Here is a 22,757-nt window from a genome sequence, read left to right on the forward strand (position 1 = left end):
ATACACATTTTCATATCAGAAAAGCCGATTTTTTCTATTTTCACATACTGTACAAAATTTTGTTGATCACACAACATGCACAACATGCTGTCTCACTCGGCTGGAACCAAAATCTCTCTTTTGTTTTGTGTAAAAATTGAAACAATCTGTGCAAACAAGGTCAGCCATTGGATCCCACTTTTTTTTTTTTAATTGTATAGAATTTTTATGAAATAGCAGTCTTCCAGCAAATAACTCTCATATCAAAGGCAAGCTGCTTTGTTTTACCTTTTTCTTTAATGAAACTCAATTGGAAAGCATATTTTGCCGCCAGGAGGCAGTCAGACCACATCATGTGACTCCAAAGCAGCAGGTTTCTGCGCCTTGTAAACACGTATCCTGTAACGTGTGGAAAATAAGCAATAATTTTATCAGATGTACTGAAGAAGGGTATTTTGGGGTTATGAGGTGGCTTTTTTTTTTTTTTTTCTCCCTCACACTTTTTTTTTTCTCTCTGCAGGTCAGAGTGACCTTGACTCTGGTGACTCTGTGGTGTCTCAGGTCTGCCAGCGGGGTGACGAGGTCTCGGAGCAGAATGCAGTGGTCACTCCTCCACTAGTTACAGCTCTCTGTGGCGTCCTTACTAACCTGCTGGCAGTGCTGCCGGAGTTCACGCTTACTGCTCTAACACACAACCACATTCTGCATGCCATGGCCAGGTGAGAGAGAGCACACAAATTTAAATGAATATTTTGAGTGACCTATATAAATTGAAAACAGAAATTATTCATCCAAATGGTACACTAATTGTCCCTCCCTATTAAAACCTACACAGTTCATAAAAATATTTTACAGTGTCTGTGGGTCATTTAAAATTTGTTAGTCTTAAATTTTATAAGATTATGTTGTCGCTATTATGATTCTGAAACAAATGAAAATAACTCTCCCTGCTAGGTTCGGTGATGTGGTGTGTAGGCTAATGTGTTGTCTCTTCTCATTTAGAAGAAAAAAAAAAAAAAAACACCCAAAAGCACACACACACATGCAGAATTCCACGTAATTCATAACCTTCATATCGAGTGGTGGGATTAACAGCATTACTGGAAAATTGAAAAGTAATTTTTCAATAACAGGTAATTTAACCAATTACTGTTTCCCTAGTTACAACAGTCACCGTTACTGACAATAACATGCGGTACGTTACTGTAATTGAACTGTTTTCATCTGACGAGCCGCAGGAGCAGGGAAGTTTTTTCACTTTGATGACTAGCTAAGGTTAAGTTAGAGGCAGAGGTGGGTTTTGTTTACATGAAACAAAAATGCATGTGCAGTAGACACAGCAATGGAGAGTTTACATTTTTACAGTGAAAATACAGACATGCCGTAAATGTTAGATGTACATTATGCACTGGAACTACTAGTAGGTATTTATCCTCATTGGTAACAAGCAATTCAAATCTGATGACGCTCTGCTCATCATCTCACATTTCCTAAAACCCACTGTGGCTAAGGAAGGAGGAGATGGAGCTAAAAATACGTTTTAAGTTTCTTTTCCTGGTAACTAGTTTCTTGTATAATGATTCATTAAATGCAAGTTACATTCCATGAAAAAGTAACTATAACTGATAACTTTAAAATAATGTGCCAAACACAGTTAATATCTGCAGGAAACCTTTTTTCTCACTTTACCAGTAATGACAGGCACCACAACCCCAGACAACCATGTGATTTTTATTTTTTTTTCCTGGCCAGATCAGATCACATGCAAGCCAATGCAATGGTGACCACACAGGTGCATACACACATAGCCACATATAAAGGTCCTCTGACTTTTTTTTTTTCTTCTTTCATATAGGTCATAGTAGTCCCCAAATACTGTATCTGAAGTCTCAGCCATTTTTAGCCAGTCACACAATGAAATTTCTCCAGGATGCGCAGTTTTGGCGTGTTTAGCTTTTAATGAAAAAGAAGGAGGAGAAAGGGGTGGTAGCTTTTCCCCTTCTGACAACATAAAGGGACAAATTAGATCAGACTGTCTTCACTGATTCTCTCGTAACGACTAAGCAGAATGGCCAAAGCTCTCTTTACACCTATCGGAATTTCTAGCCACTCATATTAATGTTAAATAATCTCACTAAGTGAAATTTTCATGATCGGGGACCTTTAAGCAGCACTACCACATCCTGCTGGTAAGATGAACACCAAGCTCCTATATTCCGTTGACACACACAGAGAGACACACGCTTGAGAAAGTGTAGAAATTTTCCTTTGTCATACCCTGAAATGTGTGATTAGTCTCTACACCTCTGTGCTGCAGTCTGTTGGACGCTGGAGCTGTGGAGAGGTGCGTCACTGAGTTAAAGACACCTGCTCTGCTCCCTGGCGATGAAGAAGAAGCCAGAAACCAGGTTTGTTGCATCTAATTAGACTTGTGACAACCTGCATGACAGTGTTTCCAAAAGACTGTCATGCATGTTGCAATAACTTTTACAGTCAAAACATTGATCAATAATATTAATGTCAATAAATTCAATTAATATTCACTCAACACATATTACTATTATACACTGTTCTCACCCTGAAGAAGGCCCTGAAATATTCTATTCTAGAGTCAGTAAGTCAGTGGTGGAAGGGATGTTGAAAGGTCAACCCTTACCCGCTGCCTGATTTGTTGGGGTCTGTATTGATCAGGCAACCGAACACCAATCGCTTTCTGATGGTGCTCTGTGATCTCTGTGATCTTTACTGTGCCTCTAATTAACTACGTGTTAATAATCGAAAAGCAAAACTTCTTCTGTTGTAAGTGGGGACTGAGGAGAAACTTGAAACTACCCTCTTGAGGTACACAATGGGATTGGACACTGCTAGTTTGTGTTAATTTTGATAACACAAGGAAAATATGTCTCTGAGCTAATGTCAAAACTGGAAATTACCCATTTTTCATAATCTTTTATAATACCACGTGGGATCAATAATCTTCAAGAAAAAGTCTGGAAATCACCAAAGAGTTGCATCAAGCTTCTTTAATACAGAATTCAGCAGTTGTTGTCCTGTTGGCACCTGCCTATTACTAGTATAGTAGACACATCCTTTAAAGAGGCATTCCCCCAATATATTTGTCCCAGATCATCAGTCTGTCCTTCGTGGGCTGGCCACCACTATTAAGGCGTAACCAATGGTATGAAATATGTGTGTGTGCTTCACCCATCTTTTCAAGTTCTATATGTTTGTAAGGCTTAATTAAAATGTGCTTGACAGATTTATTGATAAGTGGAAACTTCCCTGAGAGAGCCATGCAGTGCCCTCTTTACATGCTCAGAAGCATACAACAATGATCAATACCTAATACTCATCAATATCTACTGTATATAAATAGTAGTGCTCAAAATACACCATGCATATATGTATATAGTGCTTATATTAGGTTCCCAACCAATACCTTCTTTATCTGTCCTCCTTCACGCAAATACAAAGTCAGACCCATAGACAACACCAAGTTTAAGTGTGTGTGCTCAGTGAATGTTACTACCCATCTGTTATCATAAATCATATTATGGCTGCAAATGTCCAGCCATTATCTTCTGAGTTGCCAATGGTTATGAGGTAAAATGTTTGTCTAGTTTTATTCAGAATTATCCATCACTATTTTAGTCTGGTTTTAGTCAATGACAACTGATTACATACTAGCACCTAGTAGAACAGACAAGGCAACATTTTCTTTTAGTCAAGCCCATTTTTCAATTAAGGATATATTTTCATTATATTATTCATGGCTGGCCCTTACAAATTTGGAGGCAAGATTTTAGGTGGCTCGCCCTTGCATCGCAGTAAATTCCACTGATTATCTAGATTTACTCACAAGCAATTCTTTCATTTAAATAAACCAATTGTTAATTTAGAATACTAAAAGAAATGCAAAAAAATGAACTTGAGCTTGTTGATACATTTTAGTATAGTTTTTATACATCTACAATATTACATTTACGTCTCATCTCAATCAGGTCAAAAAGGTTAGTTGACAAAGATATTTTCGTTATAACTTTTGTTGATTAAAACACTAATTCAACCAAGTTCTCATTCCCTGCTTAGCTGAATTATGATGATTTGCTCAATGGTCATTGTATTCATATTGTTTTCTATTTAAATTAGAACATATTAATGTTCTTAATATTTCAGTAAATTGATTAATTAGGTTTTTTTTCCCAATTGATTTTCCTTCATTGAGTCAGTGACCGTAGTACCTCTATGACCTTCTGGCTGTTGAGCCTCAGGTAAAAATTCTCTGATGCCCACCGTGAGCTTCTGGAACTCACCAGTTGATAATAACAAACCCTGCTCCAAGCCCTGAAGGTCTTTCAAAAGAAGACCCCCTGAATGCACAGAATATTTACTTTGTCCATAATGGTAACCCTGTTATGAATTGTGTAATGCAGACCGATTCAAAAATTACCTCGAATTACTGAATTTAAATAAACATTCATTAGCATTTAATCTTCAATTTGCTTGTCTTAGTGTGTTTTGTTAACCGTGTCTCCTTCGCAGGTCCAGGCCCTGTTGCAGTATGTGGGCAGCTTCTCTAAACTGCTACAGGGTGCTGTGGTTTTGCAGCCGGATATTCAGCTAGACTTCCTCCAGCCACTGCTGGCCCATGTCTTTATTCTACTCACCATCAAGACCTCAGATCTGGGTAAAAAGGATTTGGACTGCCGATTAAAATGAATGGAATATCTGCATAATTTTTTTAAATTATACAGATTCTTGTTTTAAAATTTTGTAAGAATATGATTGATGTGATATGATGCTAAAATGTGTCTATATTTTAATTGACTTCTTGCTGTGTTTTGTAACAACTTGAATTGAAATGTTCTTTATCTCAGTGGCAGTACTGTACTGTATGTACCTTTTAGCTATCTGATTCTCATTGGTGTGTGTGCTTCCCCCCCCTCCCATCTTCCTGTGTATATGTGGGGGTCTCTGCTCATCCTCAGACGCTGTCACCGTAGGGGCGGTGTTCCACACCTGGGCGGGTTTGTTTATGCTCCTGGCTACTCTGCTGCGCAGGAAGAGCTCTGCGGTGTTCCCATCTGTCTCTGCCGCCATGGGGAGGCACTGGCAGCCATTTTTAGGTGGGGCCCACTCGGGTGTGACAGATCCAGTACCACCTCATTATCTCCTCTCGCACTTTGCCGCTGACTGAGGAAAACATGACATGTCTCGTTACAGTCTAATGATGGATTTGTCAAACTATGTCAAAGCTGGAGGGGGTGCGTTATAATTACTGCTGCATTATTTGGTGCTGGGTACTAGCTTTGTAAGCAGAAACTGGCGAGAAGTGTGCTGGGGCTCTCAGCGGTGCAGACGAGGAAAGTGCCAGTTCTGGCGCAGATTCGCATCACACACATTGCAGGACTGGTTTGGTGACAACTACCTGTGCCGGTTTGAAATAAATCTGGATAGATGTCTTTGGGGAAACAATTGGCCAGTGTTGGTCCATCATTGGGGCTCACCAGAAAAAAAGAGGACCTTAGTCTTTGCAGCACTATCATGACCTCCATCTTTTTTTAAACAATACATGGTTTCATACAGTTTTTAATTGAGCAAGCATTATTATGTAATGGAACACATAAGATGTAAGGAAAAAAAACTCCCTGATGGTGAGCCCATCACACTGTTGCTCTCTATATTCCAATGTAGGGTGCCCAACAAATGTTTTGGCATGGATGAATTACATTTAGATTTATGGCATTCAGCAGAGCCACGTAGTTACGGGGACGGCCCCCCTAGAACAACTCAAGTGTATTGCTCAGGGACACAATGGTAGTAAGTGGGGTTTAAACCTGTGAATTTGTGGTCTTCTGGTTCAAAGGCGAGTGTTACCCACTAGGCTACAACAATCCTTTATTATCATGAATTATCAATTGACCAGTTTTCTTGTTCATATTATCTGTGCAGTGAAGTGAAAATCATTACTTCTGTAAACCAGACATTATTAATGCTTGACTACACTATCACCACATGCCGATGTCTTACTGCCAGACATGGAGGAGAACTCTCCTCAGATCACAGAACTGCGCATAAAGTGTCATTTGTTTATCCATCAGGACCATCAGAAGCACGAATAATAGGGGTACCAATCTAACTACAACTATGTGGATTATTACTTTTATACATTTTCACTTACACACCCTGGATGTTTCTTCTCCCTCAGGCACCATTTGTCTCTGTGTGGACCAGGGGTCCTCAGAAGTCAGCCTTTGCACATCCGCTCTGCACTTCCTGTGTGTGCTCTTATCAGTGGAGGCCCAGAGGCAGGAGCAGGAAATGACTGAACCCTGCCCTGATCCCAGGAGCCGACTGGTTCAGCTGCTGGTTGGCAGCCCTGGAGAGCAGCTCTGTGAGCTCCTACTTCAGGTATTAAGATGCACTGAACTACGCACACACTGCTAATGAACCAGTGATTAGCGCATCATTACCTCGTGGAGCTTGGGGCAGGGGCAGGCGGATCAGCAGTTCCCGCAGAGCTCTGTTTAAGCAGCTTCACATGAACCTCCACATTTAATTGGCTGCACACAAAAGACCCTTTTAATAACAATGTCACAATATTGTACTGTATAATACTGTTATATTGGTACTGTTTAATGTCATCTCAATCCCATTGTGTTTTTTAGTTCTTTACACTGCTTCTGGCAGCTCATGTCTATATAAGATAAGGAAACATTTGGAATTTTTTTTTTTTTTTTCTCCCCCAGAAGTTTGAGAAAACCTTGCCTCAGGACCCTTTAAAAAAGGTCATAGCAAGAGCCCTCATGTCCCTGCTGGCCAGCAGTCCTAGTGCTCAGACATATGCCTGTGAAGGTAACAATTTACTCAATAGATTACCTATGACTAGCTAATTAAAGAAAATAAATATATTTTTGCAAAGTATGTGATTCATTTCACATATTTATTTATTCATTTAGTTGGTCTTCTGTGTAATGTAGTCTGGAATAGTAGCCTTTGTAGTGGTGCATACTTGTAAGACACTGAATTCTGACGAGACTGAAAATGCTGTTAATTATCTGTAATCATCTGAAAATGTACTTAATGAGAAATGCATTTATCCTAATCTGACTATATGTTTGCAGTTGTAGCACATCAGGGATCACAGGAAGGTGTCCAGATTTGTCTTTGTGTATCTATCTCATTAGGGATCTATGCAATAATGCTACAGATCTGCAGGACTTTGTTCCAAAATCAAAAATAAGCAGGGTGCCAAATATATTTTGATATTTAGTTGTTGCTTAGCCAGCAACAACCTCAGTAAGCCCAACAAGGCAGACTGGCGACCCAAGCACACCCTGCTGCATACCCCTGTCCACCATAGCTTCCAATATCGAGTGAGTAACTGTCACTTTTAGTGCATCTCCAGCATCACATAGGCATTTCAGGAAACTAAAGCCAGGTGCCCAATGTGTTTTTTGTAGATGTTTTGTGGCCATCTGAAAACTACAAATGTAATTCCTGCCTTCTAGCAGGCCTTATAGACAGTACGGTGGAACAAATGAAGCTGTGGCAGACCCAACTCAACCTGGGGTCACTGAGACCAGGGAAACCTGGACACAAGAAGAAGGTAGAGCAGCAGTTACTCTGACATGTGCACCACTGCTCATTTCTGACCATTGAATAAATTGTTAAAATTTGCAGCAAGAAGAGAGCAATTTAAGGGATGTGAAGACAGCCATGGAGATTGTAAGGAACTGCCTCTACCAGCACAACGAATCCAAAGCAAGTTTCTTTATTCACCTCATCTCTGCTTCAGTGTATGTTTTAGAATGTTGATTAAAAAGCTTGTAGGTCATCACTGATACCCGAATTCCCGGCTTTGTTTTGCAGGCTGCAGCGACTGACTCGCGCTTGGCGTCCGTGATTCACAGCCTGTGGCCTTGGCTCTTGCTGGATGACGACGCCATGGCCGCCGCTCTAGAGCTGCTGTGCGTCTACACGGCGAACTGCAGTGCGGGTCAGTCCTTGCTCCTCAGCCAGTCGGGCTGCCGAGGCACTCCATCATCCTACCGACTGACTCATCCCCTCCTCACTCTGAGCTCCATTGTATCTGTGGGGTCTGACCTATAGAAGCAGCCTCTCCTGCAGGCTTCCACAATAGGGCTAGTATCTTTCTGCATGGTGTCTGTACACTAGGGCAGCGTGGCGTGCGGCCGTGCGTTTTTCCCTGCTCAGTGGTGTGGAGAAAGCGAACAGAGATCAATTCTGACTATAAAGGAGGTGCAGGGATTTCAACTCAGAAGAGGCTTTAAATATTACGCCTCTGCTGGCTGTGGGTGTGGCTGTATTGTTGTGTGTGCCATGTTGAGGTCACGGAAAAAGACCGGTGCTACAGGATGTGGTTCTGCACCTGTGATCAGTACAGATGGAGCTACAGCGCCCTGTACAAGCTTCCCGCTGCTCAGCTGAAGCAGTTCACCCACTGCACTGCTTCTTCAACTCTACACAAACACAGAGGTTATATCTTGCATTGTGTGCCTTATATCACACAATATATTTCAGATGATTTCTACTCTATGGCTTCTTTAGCTAACTGTATGTTTTTCGGTTTGTCTGATCCAACGAATATACACACATTAGGCAAAAAGTCTGGTGGCTCTTACATTAAATTCAAATATGAATTGAACATAATTTGGGGAAAATATCAAATTTTGATTTAGATTTGGTCCATGTTCCTGTGCAGACCATTTGGAAAGAAAGTGAAGTGAATGTTATTGTGAAACACCACAGCACACCGTGCACACAACGAAATGTGTCCTCTGCTTTTAACCCATCATGGCCAACCCCTGCCCAAATGAACGTGGAGCAGGCAAGACTCGAATCCAGGCCGCCTGTGCCAAAGAGGAGTTCCATAATTGAAGCTAAAATCAAACCAAATTTTGAAAAGATCTTCTCATCTTGCTTGTTGAAGTTTGTCCATTTAGAAGTTTCCATTTACAATTTATTTAAGGTATATTCTAGTCTGGTTTTAAATGAGTACATTCAGATTTATTTCTGAAATAAATATATCTGCAGCAGTTATTTTGTCATGTTTCCTCATGATGAAAGCTGAGCCTGTGGCGCACACCTTATGCTTTTTACTGTAACTGTGGTTATTTATTGGAAGGCTGCAAAAGGCTGCAAATGCACAGGAAAAGGGTCTGGTGCAAACCCCCCCCCCCCAATGTACCTAACAATCTATTTATAGATGCTGAGTGAGGAGGCGGTTGACGACATCATCTAGAGATGGGGCTTGTGGAATCATGTGCCAATTGTTTTATGATGCAATTTCTGAAGATAAAATCCAACTCATGCTTGCCAAATAAAATGGCAATTTTTTTGTTGCTAACTTTAGTACTGCAAAACAACCAACAAGTTGGGCAATTTGGCCTTAAAATTTTTCCAACAACTTGGCTAAAGTTACTACTACATACTCCATGGTTACCGCAAGTGTAATATATTTTGCTCACTCACAAACAGGGAATGCATTTTGTCACAAACAAAAAGTCACACACTGATGGCACTCTGTAACACATGCTTAAGGCATTAGACAATACTTTCAAATCAATAAATATTCAAATGAATAAATGTGTGTGCTCGTGTCAGCCAGGAAATTGGTATAACAGCTCACAAGCCAATCAGAATTGGGTCTACAGCCAGCTCAGGGTACTCTGCAAACGTGTGTATTTGCACGTCATTTTCTCCTTCATATGTTAAGTTACTGTTATGTAATTGACTCTCGGTGTAGGGAGGTAACTCTGCGCCCCTCCGGATATCCGAATAGTTGATTTGTTTGTCCTCGCCTGTCAGCAGACAGCCCACAGGCAGCCCTGAGCCCCGTTTACAGCTCGAACTCTTTGTTACGAGTTAAATGAACCCGTCAGCTACATGAGTCAGGCTTTTGGAAGGACTAATCTCCCTGGTGTAACTCACTCTCGCCTTCCTTTTTCTCATTCTCTCCATCCCTCTCCAGCGTGCAGCTCACTCTGCAGCGGAGGCAGTGGCGCCAGCTCAGGTCAGGCTGTCGCCAGGGGGCATGTTAGTAACTCTCTGATGCACGCCGTGATGAGGCTCGCCTCCCAGGTAGCCTCGGAGAACAGCAGGGTCCAGGCTGTGGCCTTCTCGCTTCTCTCCAACGTGGCCATCACCCGTGACGGCAAAGGCCTGCTCCACAAGGTTCCTCATCAGCCCCCCGTCCTCCTGAAATCAGGCTTTCGAGCAGCTGTTGTAATAAAAGATGGAGGAGAAAAGTGTCTTTTGTCCCAATTGTTCCTCCAAAAACAATGTTTTCTCTCTTTCTAGAGCAATTTTCTCCAGCACTTCCTGTCCCTCCCGCTTCCAAGGTCCGGCAGTAAAAGCCCCGGGCCGCTGGTCAGCCTGTGGCTGCAGCTGCTTTTGAACATGTCCTTCGATGAAGACGGCCAGCAGATGATTGTGAAGCTGAACGGGAGTCTGGAGCTGCTGGTAGCTCTGGCCCAGTATCGACGTCCCAGCACCAAACCGGTCGCCCTGCTCATCCTGCACAACATCTGCTTCAGCCCGGCCAACAAAGCCAAAGTCCTGGCCAGCGGTACGCTCACCTTCGCCCACTCCTCCTATTAATCACCTCCAAATTACTGACAAATTATGGCATACAGATGCAATATTTGTACACAACGTTTTTCATTATATTCATTATATTACATACGTAAGGTATTTTCATTTGCCTTATGTATGTAACTTGCATATACAAACAAAAACACAGTTCAGCTGCACATATACACAATACACAGCATTGTGGTGTCTAGACAACTGAGCAAACACATCAAGCTGTCACTATATCAATATTGGAGGTAGAGCACAGGAAATGGGCTAATAAAAATGTGTAGGGATCATAAAATATGAAGTCAAATAAAAATGTGCACAGTGTTTAACATAATACAGCTACAAATAAAGCTGGAAATGTGAAACGCAAAATGCTAAATGTAATTAATTAAGAGAACAGATACACACAAGGGTTAACAAAAAATAAAATAACTTTTGCACACAAGCTGCTTTATATATTTTCATTTTTTTTTTATGAGTTGTGTGATTGATTGGCCATGATTCTGCACTGGTCTAAGACTCTTTAAACCTTATCATTATTATATTTCAGGTAAAACCGTAGGGCTGCTGGCCTCCTGCTTGGACAGTAACCTGCTGGAGGTCCGTGCGGTTGGAGCTTCAGCTCTGTGGGCTCTCCTGCACAACTATCAGAAGGTCTTGACAACTGGAAGTCTTTGTGCTATCTAAATAACGGAGAAATCGCCAAGTCGTGGCACTTTAAATATCTGCATGTCTAAGAGAATGTCAACTTTTTTCCCCTACAAAGGCAAAAGTGACTTTGAAGGATCCCTCGTTCAGATTTAAGATTGATGATGTGTATGCTGCTGCTAAAAGAGGTACTAATTTATTCACTCTGACCTTTTAGTTTATGCTAAAGGCATTACATTTACAGCATTTATTAGACTCCCTTATCCAGAACTTACAATCAATAGTTACAGGAACACTCCCCCCTCCCTGGAGCAACTTAGGGTTAAGTGCTCAGGGACAGAATGGTAGTTAGTGGGATTTGAACCTGGGTCTTCTGGTTCATAGGCAAGTGTGTTACCCACTAGGCTACTACCACCTCTTATGGTATTACTTGCTCTCTTGGACACTTGCGCTATAGGTTGAATGCAGTCAGGGTCATTATCCGCTTTTTACTTTTCCAGTCCTTTGTGAATCAGGCTTCCGTTTTTAGCAAATGAAACATCATTATTGTGAATATGTTCCTTCCTGCATGCATTGGTTTGGGAATAGAAAGGTGCATTTCTGACTCCTAGAACTAGGACAGTATCGCCATACCACCGTGACTCGTTTGATCTTCTAACACAGCTTTAGAATGCTGTAGCACCTACACTGAGACATATATTTATATTTAGTGAGTGGGTTTCTAGTAAGGACTAAGAATTATTCTTGCTGTGTTAAAATAACCAATTAAAGGGTTCTTTATGTCTCTTTTTTTTTTTTTTTTTTTTATTAATACAGAGGCTGAGCAGAAGATGCATGATCCTCTCAACGCCTATCTCTTCAAATGTCTCGAGAAACTTAAACAAATCCTTAGTGCCTGAAATGTAAAAATGTCTTTTTAGATTCCTTCAACTTTTTTACTTTTTGTAGTTATGTTCATGTTTTGTAATGCAAATTGTGTGTATACTGAATAAATAAATTATTTTGAGACAAAATTGAAAAGAAAGATAACTGAGGCTTACATAAAGCAGAGCATTTACTATAAGTCAAGCCCACCCCCCCTTCCCTCGCGCTGAGTGTATGCAACCAGGAAGTACTGCTTGTGTCTCTTCACTCATCAATGCAGTATTCATTCTCGCCCAGAGGGCTGCCATGGAGGCTGTACAAAAGGATTACTGGTACTTCTTGGTACTCGCAACATTTCTCATTTTTTTCAAAGGTATTGTGCTCTGTTTTAGATTATTCTTGTATTACAACAAATCATATTCTTCAGAGGCATAACACTCAGTACTTTTGTAGTCGCTTAATTTTAAGTCTTTCTGACTCAACTTTTTTTAACAATGTTAGAGCAAAAGGTTCAGATGCACTTTAAAACGAACAAATATTCATCTAAACTTGTCTTTATAAATCTTTATGAAGACATGTTCTCAGGTTTTAAATTCATTTTTTTATTACATTTCTGTTTCAATATGTAATTGTTTTTTAAAAGACAATTTTCTCTGTTTTAAAAATTGAGTATATTTGCACGTAAAAAAAATTTGGCAGAGACCCTAACCTTCTCTCTAAGGCTGCTTTTAAAATTGTTTTAATGATCTTTAAAAATATATCCTACGTTGGTGTGGTCATTTTTTAGACACTCTTCAGAAGGGTCCAGCAGTGAAGCTAGAGGATGGCATGGTTCTGGCTTGTCAGTGTCCCTGGACTGGTAATCTTAGCATGGTTTCCTGGACTAAACCGCCAGACAGGGAGCCTATTGCTGTTTACCACCCGGAGTATGGTGTCGTTCTGGGGCCTCAGTACAAAGGCAGGATAAAGTTCATCAGGGCCACACCCTTGGACGGTAGCATCTCCGTTAGCAACGTCACTGAGCAGGACATCAGCGTTTACCACTGCTCCATACAGACCTTTCCCAAAGGCTCCTGGACTAAAGACGTGCACGTAAAGAACATAGGTAAACATAGTGCATTTCTGGCACAGTACTCTTCATTCATTCACTTGAAGTTTACAGGCCCACACTTTTGTCTCACCTTCTTCCTTTCCCTAGTGGAAATTGGCAGTTTTAAGCCCAAAGCTGAGGTGACTACACTGGAAGGGGATGATGCGGTCCTCACGTGCACCAGCATGCACAATGGCACCATCTCCCACATTTCCATAGAGAAGATGAGTACGGAGGGCAGTGGGCTCGTAGCGTCATGTAAAGTGGAAGACGGGAGGCTGGAAGGCGAGGGCTTTGTCGAGAGAGCGCACGTGAACTGCACCGACGCCACAACGGCCAGCCTCCAGCTCACCGACGTGGTGGAGGGTGATGAGGGACTCTACCAGTGTCACTTCAACACAGACGCGGGCATCCAGACAACCACCATTTTGCTGACTGTGCACACAGCAGGTGAGGAAGTGACAACAGGCACTGCGGTGGCTTTAATAAAGCTGTTCTCATTTCGAAAACCAGTCTGGATTCATTAAGAACTTCCAGATTACAACTATGATTAAATAAATCCTATTGATGAACCAGCACTGGCTTGGATTTTTAATAAATCATGATAGTAATCAGTGGCACCCATGATCAGCCATAACATTATGAGATTGTCTTGTGGCACCTTTCAGTGAATGGGAAATATTAAGCAGGAAGTGAATAACACTGATGAGATGGAAGCTGAGGAAAAGGGAAAGGATTTGAGCTTCATTGATGAGGATCTAGTTTTTGATGGTCAGGGGACTGGGTCGTGGCGACTCCAAAACTGCAGAGTGGGAACTTCTCACAGGAACGGCAGGTTTGGAGATGCTAAGTTTGGAGAACGTTGTTTCTGACCCCTTCATGGCAACAGTATTCCCTGATGGCAGTGCCTTCTTTCAGCAGGATAATGAGCCCTTCCACAATGCACAAATGGTTCAAGAATGGTTTGTGTTGACTCCACATTCTACAGATCTCAATCAAACTGAACATCTGTGGGATTTGCTGGAAAATCAAGTTTATCCATGGAGGCACCTCCTTTCCTGCTGCACAAGGTGGACCTACTCAGCATTTGTTGGGCGATCATAATGTCATGGCTGATTTGTTGTATTATTAGAGAAGATGAACAAAGCGACAGACAGCTTCACCTGGTTACTATGTTTGTTGAGGTACCATAATGACACGTTATGCATGAATCCAGGACATTGAAGATTTATGAGATGTTCAGCTTGAAGCTTGTTGGTTGAACCCCTCTCATTGGTCTTTCGTCTGTAAGGCTTTATGGAGTTTTTGTTTCCTCATGTCCCTATAGTAAAAGCTGCTACCTACAAGCCTGACGTTGTGGTGAGCGTGCTAGAAGGGGACAGTGTGATGCTGGAGTTCACCCACATGCACACCGGGGCAGTTGACCACATTTCCATTGAGAAGATGGGTGAGGGGGGCCGTGACTTAATAGCTGCATGCACTGTGGAGAACGGTACCCTGGTGGGAGAGGAATACACAGGGAGAGCAAATGTGGAGTGTGGCAACCTCGTGCTGCTGCATCTCACCAACGTGGTCCAGGCTGACGAGGGTCTGTACTGGTGTCACTTCAGCACAGATGACGCCGTCCATACTGCCACCATTGTGCTGACTGTTCATTCTACAGGTAAGGAGGGCAAATACAGACGAAACACTTACCAGCCACAGCATTATATCCTTCTGCCGTATATTGAGAAGGCCTTTCTTGTGTCACCAAAAGTGCAGTGATTTGTTCAACCATGGACACCTCAGAAGATGTCAGAAGGTGGTATTGGGCACCAAGTTGGCAGCAGATGTTTTAAATCCATCAAGTTGAGCAGGTGACTTCCCGGACTGGATCTTTCTTCCAGCACATTCCAGATGCTCAATTGGATTGAGATCTGGGGTACAGGAGATCACCACCTTGAGTGCCACGTCATTTTCCTCAAAACATTCTTTTTTGTTTCAGGACTGTGACATGGTGCATTATCCTGCTGAAAGAGGCCACTCCCATTAGGGAATACTTTTACATTTATGGCATTTATCAGACAGCAGAGCAGGCCAACTTTTCCATTGCTCAGCGGTCACGTTCTATTTGCCTTTACCAGTTGTACATACCTTCTCTCCAAAGAATTTTGAACCTTGAGTGCTGTTCACCTGATCACCTCTGCAGCACATAACAAAAGACAGTTGAAAACCGTGCAGCATTTGCCAAGGCCCACAGCCTGCTAAAAGGATGGACACTGGCAGAAGGTGGATTTTTCAGTTGAATCTTCTGTTTAATTACACCACAGCCAATATTGGCAGTGACATACTGGAGCCCACATGGATCTGAGATTCACCCCGAAAACAGGAAAAATCATGGCCTGGGGTTACATCCAGTAGGGGTGTGTGTGAGAGATCTGCAGGGTGGAAGGCAACATCAATAGTCTGAAATACCAAGAAATCTTAGCTACCTTTTATATTCCCAACCATAAAAGAGGCCAAATTCTGCAGCAGGATGGAGCTCCATCACATACTTCCACCTCCACATCAATGTTCCTCAAGGCGAAGATGATCAAGATGCTCCAGGATGGGCCAGCCCAGTCACCAGACATGAACATCATTGAGCATGTGTGGGGTAGGATGAAAGAGGAAGCATGGAAGATGAAACCGAAGAATATTGATAAACTCTGGGAGGCATGCAAGACTGCTTTCATTGCTATTCCTTATGACTTCACCAATAAATTGTATGAATTCTTGCCTTAAATTGTATGAATTCTTGCCAGACAAGACTTTTGTCAGGGACTGTATACTTGGTGTTTTAATGATGTGTATATTGCCACAGTTCCAGATGACAAGGCTGAGTGTCCTTTTGGTTTTCTTTTTTTCCCCGTACTATTGTTTCTTATTTCATAGCTGATAACGTACTCATTTGCCAGATCTTAGCCTTTTAATTATTTCATTTTTTAAACTGACCTCTTTTTGTGGTTTCATCTCTCATTTCAGAAGATTCCCAGCAGCTGATGTACATTTACATTGGAGGTGGAATAGCAGGCCTGCTGTTAATTGCTATGACCTTCATACTGACATGGTGGCACAGGTACTAAACGTGTTTATTCTGTTGTTCATTATTCCACCATTTATGATAATTCAATAAAAAATGTCTAAAAAGTAACAGTTCATTGCATGATAATTGAAGATAATTATAATCATGACAGAATTGGATGATTATAAGATTTATTGCCAGTGAGGTTGTTGTTGTTTTTTTTTTTTTTTTTTTTTTTTTTAATATGGGTTTATATTGTTATTTGGTGCCATTTATCTATGTTCACACTGAAATAACAATATTTTATGATTATTATTATTATAAGCCAGTCATGTGCATTTTCCTCAGGAGGAAAAAAAGGAGGGAGCAGTACAGACTCAAACTGCATCCAATGATGAGATGGGTAAATGTTAAATAGTTGTCTGTACCTGAAATAAAAAAAATAACCCCAAATGTCAGAGGCGACATCTTAAAAAATCTCTTTTGCAACAGCGCAGCAACCACGAACAGGGAGGCCTCTACGACCGAATGAAAAAGGGAACCAAGCTGCGCAAAGATGATGCCGTTTATGCCAACATCCACACAATACAGCAGCACAAGAGGAAGAGATGAGCGATGCCAAACACAAGCTGGCAGAAGAGCAGCATGGATGAGTTGTGGCCTGGCGGACAAATCATCATCGCGTGGCGGTCCATTTAAAAACGAACCTGGCTGATTAATATCAATGGCCGAACTCTGTAGCAACCGGCCATCTTACCAGAGCTTACTGACACACAGTTTAACTTTTTTCCCTTGGAAATCTCATATCTGTCCGCATGTACAGCAAAGTCGGGTGAAAGAAATAATAATGATGTGACTCAAGGCGTCGAGCACCCTTTGTGGGTGGATGGTCTTTTTTTTTTTTTTTTTTTTTTTTTTTTTTGGCTCTAAATTTGTGCAGCGTCATCTGATCCTGCATGACTATAGAAATGGAGGCACAGAGGATAGAGGCTGGTGACAGCATTGCAAATGAGAATTCTACTAGACAATGTACCTTTTGAACTATCGGGGGGTTGGGTTTTGTGTTTTATTTATTAACTCTTGTGTGAGAAGTGTTAAATATGCAACTTAAATAAAAAGTGAGCTTCGCTTCTGTGCATTAATGGAAGGAACCATCAGCAAATGGTAGGTGAACTGGATTCCTGAGGACGTTGGTCTAAAAAAAAAAAAAAACCCTCATCTTTCGTTCAATTTGTGTTGAGCAGAGTCGGAAAAGGTCTGCTGCAGCGTTCCTCCACCTTCCGGGCTGCTGAGGAGGCTAGCAGGACATACATCAGCTGGCACCACAAAAATGTATGTTTTCATGTAATGTACATCTCCATTTATTTCCTCTCAAAAATTGCACTTATACATATGAAACAAACGAACTTTACATCCTTCACTCACAATGTGAAAGTGAGAAAATGCAGCTACAGTTAAATAAAACTGTAGGTGACACGAAAACACGCACGGACACCATAAGGAAAACAATACGGGCCGACTTCACGTTGTTCGACCCCTGTCATTAAAGAATGATCTGCAGTTTTGTCATAGCCTGCTGTTAATTCAGTGTCTCACGGCCGTTTCACCCCAAAACGACTCACAGTAACAGAAGACGTGCTTTTATCGTTTTTGGTTAAATAAGCGGTTCTTCCCCTTTTTTCCCCGCATTTAAGTGCTTTCACTATAGTTTCCAGAGAAAATTCACACAGAACCTGCTGACTGAATTCAGACTGAACCTCCACTTGCAGTAACTGGTCAGCCAGTTCAGTCACCACTTCCCAGTCCGGACCATTTGCCAAAACTCATCCTTTCACAATCAGAAGGCACTTCAGATTTAGATGAGAAGTACATGTTTTTTTTTTTTGGGGGGGGTTCCCCACCAGTCACACCAACCCAGAATTGAAAGCAGGTAGGCGTGAGACATAAGAGTGAAATGTTGAGATTCAGGACTGAAAAAGAGGAAGAGAAACCAGAAAAACCACCAGCAGGATGCGGCACCATCGCTCCATTTTCGCAAGAAAACTGAAGGGTCACTCGTCACGCTACCAGATATGTCAAGACGGGATTGAAGAAGAAGTCCACTTCGCAGTGGCATAAAAATAAATCTGGTGATTCTACAAGGGAAAAAACATTTTGCAGCTTTTTTTTTTTTGAAAAAGCTTCGTTAATCGTATTACCAACTCTACGCTGAATTCTGTCTTTTGTACATGTGTATATAGTCGCACGTGTCCCCAGCGGCTCGGCATCGTCCACGCTTTGGCCTTGTATGTCACTGAAGCGCCGCTGTGCTGTAGTTGCTTTCCGAGCCATTAGAGGGAGGCAGAGTTTGCTTGCGGCTCGGAGCCGGACTCTTCTGCCCCTCGAGGTCTTCCGTCAGGAAACTGGGGAGCGTCTGGGCGCGAGGGATCAGTGTCATAGTCAGGGTGCTTCCTGGGCAGAGGGAAAAAAACCCCAAAAAAACAGTCAATCATTGACATCATTACTATTGGTCTTGAACATAATCTACCTGCGGGGCAGAAAATAATTAAGAGAATTAGATTAATGTCCTTCATTAAACCATATCTAATTAGGATGACAATTTCTAACAGGAATAGAATCACACTGACAGCACCAGCACTGCCCATAGAGTTCATTTCTGGGATTTCACTAAGGACCAGAAGGTTCAGTTCACTGAATTTTATTTTCAGATTTTCATTTTGTTGCATTAACTTTTGGATTTTGCTCTGTGTTGAATTAAATGTTCATTCCAGCTGTGATTAATGCCAGTTACTCTCCATTCCCCTGTTTGATTCAAATTAATAACCCAATTGGGTTCGTCCCTAATGTGCTCCGTGTGCTTGGGGGAAGGAGATGGATTCCCAGGACTGGCTTCTGCAGGCCTGCGGTAATTAATTATAGATGAACGCGAGCCGAGCAATGGCAGCAGCAAAACCAGGATACCTTAGTTACCTGCGTAATGTGGCACGAACTAAACATGCCATGTTTCAAAACGGGTTCACTACATATAGATCATATTTCGTGTCACGTCAGGGGGTTGGCACTGTTGATTTTTCTGCTTGTTGCTGCAAAGAAGTAAAAATGCATAGATCGGTCAACAGAAAAAAATACAATTATAATTTTTTGTGTCATATTATTATAATTACGATTTTCCACTAGTTCCATCCTCCAAAACCAATATCTAACAAAGCTCCCAAATCAGGGTCGATGTGACTCAAGCACTCTTAATTTAGAGCCGTAAATGTTGGCACTTCTCATTAAAGAGCTCATCCCAGTTTCCACAGCAGACACTGAAGTCACCGTCTTAACAAGTGTGAGTGTGAAATTTTACATTTAGCCCCACTCAGTGAAACTCAGTCTATGGCTGAAATATGTAATTTTGTGGCACTGTCCATTTAATAGCACCACATTGGCAATTATTGTGAAAATAATCAATTCTGCAGCAGAATCAAGAGGTTGGGGCGTATGCACACATAATCCACATCTTGGTCTTTTTCACCATCACTCAGACTAATTCATCAAGTTATATCAGAAATGACAAAATATGAATGTTGCTGCTCAACCAATCCGAATGAACTAACACCACAAAACACACCCTCCATAAGCACCACAGCTTTACAATGGCGTTTTAAAACAGACATCAGAATTACTGGCTCTGAATGTCACTTTTGTGCTGTGCAGGGATCCTACTTGGGAACAGCACTGTCAACTGCAGCCCACTGAGCTGCACTCGACCCTCACGCCCAGTCAATAGACTCCGCGGCGGCTTCCGGAAACGAGCCGGGGGGGGGTCTCTGCTGGACAGCTCGTCTGCCAGAGCTCCTCGGCATAAAGCATGCTCCAGTCACCTTGGAAATTGCTGTCAAGCTGCAGCTCGCGGGAAGACCAGCCGTCCCAGGCGGTGGATGATCCGAGCTGGCAGCGGGCGGAACAGGATGGGAGGAAATGGAGCAGGAGCCGGCCTCCCCGCGGAGGGACCTGCTCTCGCAGCCGACCCCCCCGCGGTCACAACCCACCTACTGTACCTCACAACTCGCACGCGTGCCACAGCGGAGCCGGGGCCGAGATTTTGGGAATTTCACTACTAACAGTCACATTTCTAACAGCTAAAACCGCTCCTATCTGTATACGAACACTGAATTATGGTTTTTGATGTCCAAAGCAGAATGTTCACTGTGCAAAATATGCAAACACGACTTAGCTGAGATGTTCTAAAATGTCTCAAAAGACTTTCAGATCACATGAGCCACTCATTTTTGGAACAAAATTTGCTTATTTCAGATGCTTGCTCCAGGTCTAAAATTAGGGGCATGTTTACCATCTCCTCTTCTTATCAAGACAGTTTGAAGATTGAGGTTATGAGTTCCTGGAGTTTTGGTGTTGGAATTTGCTCACATTCTTGCTTGATACAGGTTGAAGAGTTTGTGGTAGTTTTGCCACAATGATGCGCCAAACGTCCTCTATAAGTGAAAGATCTGAACTGCAGGTCATAGTTGTTGTAGCCATAGCTGTAGTAAATGTTACAGTATGTGGTTTTGCGTTGTCCTGCTGAAATTCACAAGGTCTTCCCTGAAACACACGTCATCTGGAGGGGAGCATATGTTGGTCTGAAGCCACACAGCCGTGAAGATGAGTGATGTATTGTCACATCCAGCATTGTCCCTTTACTGGCATCCAGTAAAGATCTTTGGCCTTGTTCTGTACACACAGTGATATCTCAAGTTTCTCTGAATCCTCTGATGATGTTGTGACTGTAGATCGGATTTGCAAGATCATTTGCAATTTGACATTGAAGAAGTATTCTACAATCTTTTATCACAGATTTCTCTCACAGGTTGAACCGCTTCTGTCCATTTTTACTCTGCCTCTCTTAAACATCCCTAATCATGTTACAGACCTGATATTAAATTCGATGCTAGATGTTCTACCAGATAAATCTTTTTAAACATTCTTTTTTTTTTTTAACCATTACTTGCCCCCATGTCAATTTTTGGGACCTGCAGCAGCCATCAAATTTGAGATGAGCTCATTTAGTGGACAAAGGTGAACAGTTTTTATATTTGTTATGTTATCTGGATTCTGTTGTGAAATGCTTGCTCATGTGATTTGAAAGCCTGTTGGTTCTTGTTTCTTTCTAATTTAAAGAATGTCCCAACTTTTCTTTCTAAAGGGCATTAAACCCTATTTTCAGCACTATGCACTAGGTTACATCAAATAAGAACGAACAGCTTGGTAGTTATCTGCTAGACAGAGCTGCATGCTCATTCTTAAACACTTCTGGCCAGCATGTGGCAAAGATACCTATATTCTGCAGTTTAAAAGAAGGAAGCTTCCTGAAATTATGAACCCGAACCGACCTCATACCACTCTAATCTCTTCACCAGACCCTGCTGCAGAGATGCCGCATGTCTCAGTTCCACTCCAGTTTTAAGCTGACAACTGAAACGAATGGAAACATTTTTCAGGGCCACAAACAAGAAATCATGTCCCGCGGAGCCACGACTGGAGGCTCAGGGACCCCTGAGTGGCTCTCTTGGCAACGGGCTCATATCGCCTGGTGAGAGACCGACAGACATTTGTCATGGTCGCCATTAAAAAGAAAAAAAAAGGAAGTGGCGGCTGATAAATAGAGTCCCCTCGCCCCTTACTGACTCAGCGGCCACGCCAGATGTGCGCAGATGTGAAGATCAGACTGAATTCGGTCCTTTGGCAAGAACCTCCAGACTCTGTTAATACCGCTCTATCACTTCTAGAAGGACAGAACCCTGCCACTAACACTATACAATTGAGATTCTTTTCTGTTTGGAAATCAATATCACATCTTGTAAATGAAATTAAGATTCTTCGTACTGAAAAAAAAACCTCACCTCACTTCACCTCACTTCCTCTCCCTTCCATGCACAGTGAAATTCTATTACTATTTATATACAGTCTAAAAAGAAGCTAGTGAGTGACAGCTCATATAACAGGTACAGAAGATATACCCTGACTGTCAAAGCAGGATTAATTCATCGGTAACCCAACTTGTTTCTTACTGGCTGGCGATGACCTTTCAGAATGTATTTATTCATCAAACGTACACGGCAGGCGTCTTCGTACAGCCTTTGGTGTATAATTTATTTCATGATAATAATAATGTATTTTGTGTGAGAACTTATGTCACACTCTAACTTCAAAAACATCCCTGTGGCTCTGGGAAAAATCTGTACATTTGGTGGCAGGGCCCAAAGTCTCCAGTGCTGGTGAAGATGAAGCCGTGCTTTGAACTGACGAAGTCAAGTCTCCGGTGGATTTGGATTTAGAATGACAATGTAGCTCAATAATGAGAGCTACAACTCAACAGACATACTCAATAATTAACGGAAAAGACGAGACACTGAAATAAGAGTCTGTTATTGGAATTTAACCGGGTGCATGCCTCCCTCAAAGAAATATAGTCTATCACATGTAATGCATTTACTGGGCCCGATAACAGAATGTACCTCACTGTCCATTCAGCATGACACTGGT

At 42.0% G+C, this 22,757-nt stretch overlaps 3 protein-coding genes across 6 annotated transcripts in view; 2 read left to right on the forward strand and 1 right to left on the reverse strand.

Moving 5' to 3' along the window:
- rttn (rotatin) overlaps positions 1–12,336 on the forward strand; it is a 38,874-nt gene extending 26,538 nt beyond the window's left edge. Inside the window, exons 36-49 of the mRNA XM_028965682.1 lie at positions 500–698; positions 2,297–2,387; positions 4,522–4,666; positions 4,968–5,105; positions 6,188–6,390; positions 6,729–6,834; positions 7,491–7,588; positions 7,663–7,743; positions 7,852–7,978; positions 9,974–10,176; positions 10,303–10,570; positions 11,135–11,238; positions 11,351–11,420; positions 12,049–12,336. Coding sequence (XP_028821515.1) covers positions 500–698; positions 2,297–2,387; positions 4,522–4,666; positions 4,968–5,105; positions 6,188–6,390; positions 6,729–6,834; positions 7,491–7,588; positions 7,663–7,743; positions 7,852–7,978; positions 9,974–10,176; positions 10,303–10,570; positions 11,135–11,238; positions 11,351–11,420; positions 12,049–12,131 — 1,916 coding nt within the window. The 3' untranslated portion in view covers positions 12,132–12,336. The remainder of the gene's footprint in view (positions 1–499; positions 699–2,296; positions 2,388–4,521; positions 4,667–4,967; positions 5,106–6,187; positions 6,391–6,728; positions 6,835–7,490; positions 7,589–7,662; positions 7,744–7,851; positions 7,979–9,973; positions 10,177–10,302; positions 10,571–11,134; positions 11,239–11,350; positions 11,421–12,048) is intronic.
- A 62-nt stretch (positions 12,337–12,398) lies between these two features.
- On the forward strand, positions 12,399–17,135 carry cd226 (CD226 molecule). 3 transcript variants are annotated; one of them, XM_028965660.1, is made up of 7 exons: positions 12,399–12,469; positions 12,884–13,201; positions 13,295–13,636; positions 14,514–14,849; positions 16,190–16,283; positions 16,578–16,632; positions 16,722–17,135. In XM_028965660.1, the coding sequence occupies exons 1-7, from the start codon at positions 12,403–12,405 to the stop codon at positions 16,839–16,841; spliced, it is 1,332 nt and encodes a 443-aa protein (XP_028821493.1). In that variant the 5' UTR covers positions 12,399–12,402; the 3' UTR covers positions 16,842–17,135. The 3 variants fall into 3 exon arrangements, 2 of the variants coding, with proteins under 2 accessions (XP_028821493.1, XP_028821504.1); XR_003744213.1 differs by lacking the exons at positions 16,190–16,283; positions 16,578–16,632; positions 16,722–17,135 and adding exons at positions 14,943–15,042; positions 15,171–15,538; XM_028965671.1 differs by lacking the exons at positions 16,190–16,283; positions 16,578–16,632; positions 16,722–17,135 and adding an exon at positions 14,943–15,538.
- A 439-nt stretch (positions 17,136–17,574) lies between these two features.
- dok6 (docking protein 6) overlaps positions 17,575–22,757 on the reverse strand; it is a 38,232-nt gene continuing 33,049 nt past the window's right edge. For both annotated transcript variants that reach the window (XM_028968271.1, XM_028968263.1), the window contains one exon: positions 17,575–18,680. In XM_028968271.1, the coding sequence (XP_028824104.1) occupies positions 18,520–18,680 (161 nt within the window). In that variant the 3' untranslated portion in view covers positions 17,575–18,519. The remainder of the gene's footprint in view (positions 18,681–22,757) is intronic.

The sequence above is a fragment of the Denticeps clupeoides genome, chromosome 2 (assembly GCF_900700375.1).
Source record: "Denticeps clupeoides chromosome 2, fDenClu1.1, whole genome shotgun sequence".
NCBI lineage: Eukaryota > Metazoa > Chordata > Actinopteri > Clupeiformes > Denticipitidae > Denticeps > Denticeps clupeoides.